At 39.6% G+C, this 7,033-nt stretch overlaps 1 protein-coding gene across 1 annotated transcript; it reads left to right on the forward strand.

The window, feature by feature from the left end:
• The first annotated feature begins 396 nt into the window (after positions 1-396).
• Positions 397-6,561, forward strand: LOC101887400 (MPN domain-containing protein CG4751). Its single transcript, XM_005182860.4, has 6 exons — positions 397-925; positions 996-1,350; positions 1,957-2,044; positions 2,114-2,283; positions 2,345-2,593; positions 2,650-6,561. The coding sequence occupies exons 1-6, from the start codon at positions 530-532 to the stop codon at positions 5,769-5,771; spliced, it is 4,380 nt and encodes a 1,459-aa protein (XP_005182917.2). The 5' UTR covers positions 397-529; the 3' UTR covers positions 5,772-6,561.
• The last annotated feature ends 472 nt before the right edge of the window (positions 6,562-7,033 follow it).

Below are 7,033 nucleotides of genomic sequence, written 5' to 3' on the forward strand. Positions count from 1 at the left end.
AAATATATTTTCTGTTGAATTTCCAGGTGAAATAATTTTAAAAATTCTCATTGTATTAACGGAGCTCATCGATAATGGATGTTATCGATGTGAAATGTACTAAAGCGCCATCTACATGTGGAATCACTTAGGGATATCAAATCATGCAGTCAGCAGAAGCAATTGAATTAAATACAAAGACATTTTCTTTATTCATACAATTTCCAAGATCTCATCAACAAAATCTCAGAGATATTCTATAAACATTCAATTTATAATTTAATTGCACATCAAATTAAATTTCTCCGCAATTTAAAAACAGTACAATTCGTACTGAGAAAAGTCCACCACCAACATATCGATAACTCGATTTTCCATCAAACAATAAATCGTCATTGACATTTCGCTATTTAAACGATTGGTCGTAAGTGGACTTCTTGATCCCTACTCTGGCATACACAATTATTTTTGCGAGTCTCTGGAATATTTTTATGAAAAAACTGTGAAAAATCCAAAAAATAACAACTCGATCTGTAAAAAAACTTGGGCAATGCAAGAAGGTGAAGTGGATAATGTTGGTGAAAGTGAAAGATCGTTGGGAAATGAACGGGAAAGTGGTGATTTTAGTACGACCCAAGAAACAGACGCCTCCTCGTCAATACAGCAACAACAACAACAGCAGCAGTCTATGAATGAAGCGGCTATGTTGGCGGCGACATCAGATACAATGACATCGCAAGCAATGCTGCTGACGTCTGCAGGTGCAGCTGCAGCAACAACGAGCGCAGCACAAAATTCGATTGCTGCTGGTAGTGGCGTTGCAGTTGTCGGAGGTGGCAATGGTGTTAGCTTGGATGCATCTGCAGCTGGAACTGTGGTGGACGCTGATATTGTTGCCGACAAGGGTGATGACAGCGATGTGGCCGATGATGATGCCGACGATGAGGTGAGTGGAAATCGTAAAAACGTGCGTGTTTTGCTATTTTATGTTATTTGTTTTGCTTTGCTCATTCTAGGCAAAAGATAATTACGAGGGTTTCAATGGCACGGGACGCAATATAACCCTACAAACATTGATGAGCGCCAATGTTTTACAGCCGGGCAAATCGGTTATGACCATAGAATATTTGGGCCAGAAATTCGTTGGTGATCTTTTGCCCGATGGCAAAATAAAGTCACAGGAAACGGAGACGGTTTTCCTAACGCCCAGTGCATGGGCCATGAATTGCAAACGTATCATTAATCCCGAAAAGAAAAGCGGTTGTGGTTGGGCCTCGGTAAGGTATAAAGGCAAGAAATTGGATGCATTCAAGAATAGTTGGTTGCGGAAATGTGCCCAGCATAAGGATTCCATATCGGAGGATATTGAGGGTAAGTAGAAGTAAATTGTTAATTTGTAATTGAATGAATTATTATTTTAAGTTAGTAAGACATTTTGGAGAAACAAGTTTGGTCGATTTTCATGTATTTCTTGGACGAGAGTGAAGTTCCCCCAATACTTGAGTTGTTTTTTTAGTCCCGATCAAGAAAATAGTGATATTGGTTTTATATTTTAGTTTATTTTACTCTGAAAAAGACTCTTTAGGATGAAAAGATTGATGCCAATGTTATAAATATATAGTATTGGGATAAATCTATTAATTATAGATATTTAAGCAGGGGCCATTAATTCAGTCGGCAGAAGTTCATTCATTAAATTATGTTTTTCGGTTTACAATAAGGAACTTATTTCACCAATCTCAAAAATCTTTATATTCGAATTCTTATCAATTTGCAAGAGCTCGACCTCTATCATAGTAGTAACTTCCATATATATCCCCTCTAATTGCATATATCCAATACATCAAACAAAGCCAAATTAAATCTACAAAGATTAATATATTCATTGAGATTTCATATATTTGTTCATGTGATATATTTTTTTTGATCCTATTTTTATTTCCATTGAACTTTAAAAATGCTATTTTCTTCTTCCAGATGTTGATAAAAAATGTGAATCTCCACAGCCGGTGGTGAAAAGGACAGTATTCCAACACAATACCATTACCAATCGTAATGTTATGCAGTGAGTTTTGAAAACTTGAACAACTTTAACTAAACGATCAACCAATAACTTCCATTCCATTATTTTTAGTGATGCAAATATGCTTATAGAAGCAGTGCCGTTTACAACACTTGGTAAATTGCAACCATTTCTATTGACAATAAATTCATCAGCTTTATTGTTGGCTGATTTCCATTGCCATTTGACAATGCATGAGGTCTGTGGCTATTTGGGAGGAACCTGGGATATAACTTCACACAGTAAGTTTCAAATGCAACTTCATTTTAAAAGTTGTTTTTACAATTTTTAATTTCCTTTCAGCTTTGGCAATTACAAAAGCCTATCCATGTCGCAATACCCGTTTTGATCGAGGCAAGGCCGCCGATATTGAACGTGATATACAAAAGAATATGTCAAAAGATCAACTATTATTGGTTGGTTGGTACCATTCTCATCCGAAATTTCAAGCAGAGCCAACATTGAGAGATTGTGATGCTCAATTGGATTGTCAAATTAAAATGCGTGGAGCCTCAGATGCCACATATACACCCTGTGTTTCTTTGATTATATGTAAGTGTTATTGCTTTTCTAAAGGCTATAGTTTATTAATTGTTCATATTCCCTAGCTCCCTATTTCGACGAAAATCCCACACTGGAATCTGTGGTAAAATCCATATGGGTTATGCCACCAAATGAAAACAAACAGGCCTTGGAATATGGTCGCCCAATGTTAATGCAATATTCGGTATTACCCGATAAAGAAATTCCCGAAGAAGTACGTTCTGAAATCCAATCATGTGTAGATTATTATACACAGTTTCGCAACGAGGTTGTACGTTTTCAAAATATCTACAACGATGATGTAACGTTTATTGAAAAACTAAAAAACACATTATATCCAAAATTCCCCCTAAAACAAAATGATAAAGCATTATGGAATTGGATATGTGCTGTATTGGGTTGTGAGCAAGAGGATGATTTTATTCCTCCAAAGACAATAAAAATAATTGATATAAAGGACGATGCAGCGCCGAAAGTGGTGGGCACAGATGAAAAATTGGAAGTGAAACCAGAGGAAGAATTAAAAGCTGACTCTGAGACATTGGCCCAAAAAATTACTGCAGCAGAAGAAGCTTTACGCGCAGCTGAGGAACAATCACAGGCTGAACAGAAGGCCAGCGAACTGAAGGTCCTCTCGTTGCAGGAACAATTGTGTCTACCATCGGGGCTAAATATGAACCCGGTACGTATGTTATCTCCATTGGCTACACCAAACCCCACTGCTGGGGTGGCAGCTACAACAACCAGTGCTTCGGGAATTGCTCCAATTATAACACCACTCACACAACCACCAGCACCTGTGACAGCAGTACCATCTTCTGTACTTTTACCGCCTATGCCGCCTGCTATACCCACGTTACCACCTGCAGCTGTTGCAAATTTGCCTTCTGCCTCGCCCCGTGACAGTCCCATTACAATACCCTCAAACTCTGCTTCACCGGCTAAATTTGAATTGCCTGTGAGGGCATCTCCCTCACCAGCAAAATCAGATACATCATCGCATACATCAAGGACTCGAAATTCACCCGCTCCCAGTCCTGGCAAATTTAGTATTAGTGACATAGCCCGCAACAGTCCCAGCATAACACCGACCAATAAATTTGATCCATCATCCGTTGGGGGGTTGGTACCACCATCGGCATCTGCCTCGGTTGGCCATAATTTACCCACAGCCAACGATTTAATGGCGGCAAGCCTAGCACAACTGGCTGGCCAATTGCCACCGAACTTTTTGCAAGGAGATTTGGCTGCTCTATTCCAACAACGCAAAGAATATGGTAATACATCGCTCAATCAATTGGCTGCAGCCGCTGCCAAAGTTGGAGGTGGTAATCAATCGAATCAAAATAAAGCTCAAAATTCCTCATCTGTTTCGTCGTCGTCAGTACCATCAGCTGCCTCGGGTTTGCCTGACTTTTCGGATCCAAATGTAGCTGCTGCAGTGGCTGCATATTCGCAGCAATTCAATATGCCACGTTTACAGGATATGTTGCCACAGGCTCCTGCACCAGCTCCAGCGCCTGCTCCCACTAAATCAAAATCCGAAAGATCTTCAAAATCATCTTCGTCCTCATCCTCTTCATCTTCCTCGTCGAACAGTTCGAATTCATATAAAACAAAATTGATGAAGGAATTGGATGAGTTCAAAAATGATCCCTTGAAAATGTCTGAGCTAATACGTTCTCCGGAATATGCTGCTCTGCTACTGCAGCAGGCAGAGGCACTGGGAGCTACCACATTGGGAACTTTGGGCTTCGGTGCTGATTTCAGTTATCTTACCGCTGGCTTGCAACCACCTCCTTCACAGGGCAGTAAAAATAAGAATTCTTCAGCTGCAGCAGCGGCCGCCAATGCTGCTGCTGCCGCCTCCGCAGCAGCCCTGTCGGCGGACTATAACAATCTGTTGCAATCGTATTCCTACTTGCAACAACAGTCCAAGACAAATGATCTAAACGCATTCCTGCAACAACAAATGACAGCTGCTGCGGCAGCTGCAGCCATTAGTGTACCGCCAGCTGTATCACCTAGCACTTCGAAGAAACAGCAACAACAGCATCAGCAGCAACAACAACAGCAACAAATGCATGCCGACTATACAACATTGCTGCAGACCTATTCCAAGTTATTCGATCCCACAAATCAGTTCTCAGCTCTAACCGGTAAAGGTGGGCCAACACCTCATGAGTTGTCAGCTCTTCTTACAGCTGGCATAACGGGCGGAGCTGGTGGTGGTGTTCCCTCTTCCTCGGGAGGTTCCTCGTCTTCGGCTAAACAAAAACACAAGGAAGCCCAACAACAGCAGCAACAACAACTTGCCCAACAAACAGATATGCTCAATCAGCTGTTACAGTCCGAAAAGCAACAATCGGATTTAAACGCTTTGCTTTATCATCAAAATAAGGCTGCTGCCGATTTGAATGCTCTCTTTGCCCAGCCCACATCGGCACCACCCTCCTCGAATACACCTTCATCTTCGAAATCAGGCGGTGGTTCAGGACCCAATTCAACAGGAGCACCATCGCCGCTAACCGATCCCGCTGCCGCCTATTATAATGCATTGGCTCAAGAGAAAATGCAAGACTATGCTGCATTCTTCCAACAACACCAACAGCAAGCTGGAAAATTTGGTATACCCGATCCATTGGCCAAGTCTACATTGGCTGCCAATAATCTCTTTATGTCTCCATCGGCTTTGTTGAAGATTCAACAGGAATCTCTAAATGCCATGATGATGAAACCACCCAAATCCACCAGTTCATCATCGCGTAATCGTGAGTCTTCAGCTTCGCCAGCTTTGGAGCGTCTGACACCCACCAAATCTGGGGTAACAGGTGGCTCCTCCACACCAGGTGGTGGAAAATATAATTTCAGTGCTGTAGATTTGGCCATATCCAGTGTGCCCTCCAACACACCATCACCGGCACCATCCGACGGTAGTAACTCTTCTGCGCATCGACGTCCCTCGAATACACCGCCTGTTGATTTGACACGACTCTATGGTGAATTGGCACCACATGGTTCACTGGCAGCATTGAGTGCTGGTTTGGGTGCTGCAGCTGCTGCCGGTCTCGGTGGTGTTGGCACCAAGAAACGCATGGAATTCTCGTCTATAGCTGATTTAGCTGCCCCACCCCCAGCTAAAATACCCAAGACTGGCGATGATGTTCTAAATCTATCGAATGAATAAAATACTTTTAGAAGGATGAGTTCGTAAGCACAAGATTTTTTCTGTAAAAGAAAATTTTAAATTAGTATTATATGAATAAGAAAGAAAGAAATTCTCCTTTGATTAAAATGAGAAGAAAAATGGAAAAGATCACTTCTCGAATTCACAAACATTTTACTTTTAGATGAAACAAACTTCACAAAAATCGAAACAGAAGGGACTATTCTGAAACCATTTTGGGACAAAACATCGATTCTTAAGTTTATCAATATCTACAATTTCTAAACTTACATCATATGGTTTACCCCGAAAATGGTTCCAGAATCATCCCCACCAAGTATTCTTAAATAGTTGTAGTAATTATATATTTTTTGTTTTTATGTTCATCTTTGTTTCCTTTGTTTTCTTCTTTGTCCATTCCCACCCACCTACCACCTTCATATCCCGCATTTAGCTTTTAAAGCTATTATCTATAATGTCTGCAGCTCAGTATCAAGATTAAGTATTCTTTTTTTATTTAACAGTAATATTTTTGGCAATTATTTTTAAGTAGTAACCTTAACCGGCAAAAAATCTCGCATCGATATTTTAAAAATTTTGTATTTTCTTTAAAAAAAGTATTTTACAACATTAAGTAGGGATGACTCTCTAATGACCTTTTTAAGTATATTATTTTGTGTGTGTGTTTGTGTATTATCAGTAAGAAAAATCCTCTTTTAATCTCTTTAACATTAATGTAAACGTAATTGAGAGCAATGAACTATAAAGAAATATATACTTTACTCTTACACAAAATATTAACAAAAATAAATGCATTGTTATTATTCGATTAGAATTTCATGTTGAAGAGCGTTAGCCTTAAGGGCCGGTTTGAATGGGAGGAAATACTAATTGAACGGTTGACTTAATGATTTCTTTTTGTGGAATTTCTTGTAATACTAATGTTCAATAAATTGCCTACTTGTGTAGGATAATTGTTCGAGGTGCAACGCCATAATTGTGAGCAATTGTGTGCAATTATGTTACTAAATTTTAACAAAATATTCCTGCGGAATTCACTTCTCTTAAGAGAAAGTCATGATTAATTGGGTACAAATAATTGTGAATATATTGTGCAATTTTTTTATTCAAATTCGGTGGGAAAATATTAAATCACTCTGCAAATTACCTTAAGAGTATGTAATCGAGTTTTTCGCTGGAGAAAGACACAACTTTGAGAGCTTATGTTGTAAAAACATACTTTCAGGATATATTAAGATTGTCATTTAGCTTGTAACACCTCG

Source organism: Musca domestica, unplaced genomic scaffold (assembly GCF_030504385.1).
Source record: "Musca domestica strain aabys unplaced genomic scaffold, Musca_domestica.polishedcontigs.V.1.1 3, whole genome shotgun sequence".
NCBI lineage: Eukaryota > Metazoa > Arthropoda > Insecta > Diptera > Muscidae > Musca > Musca domestica.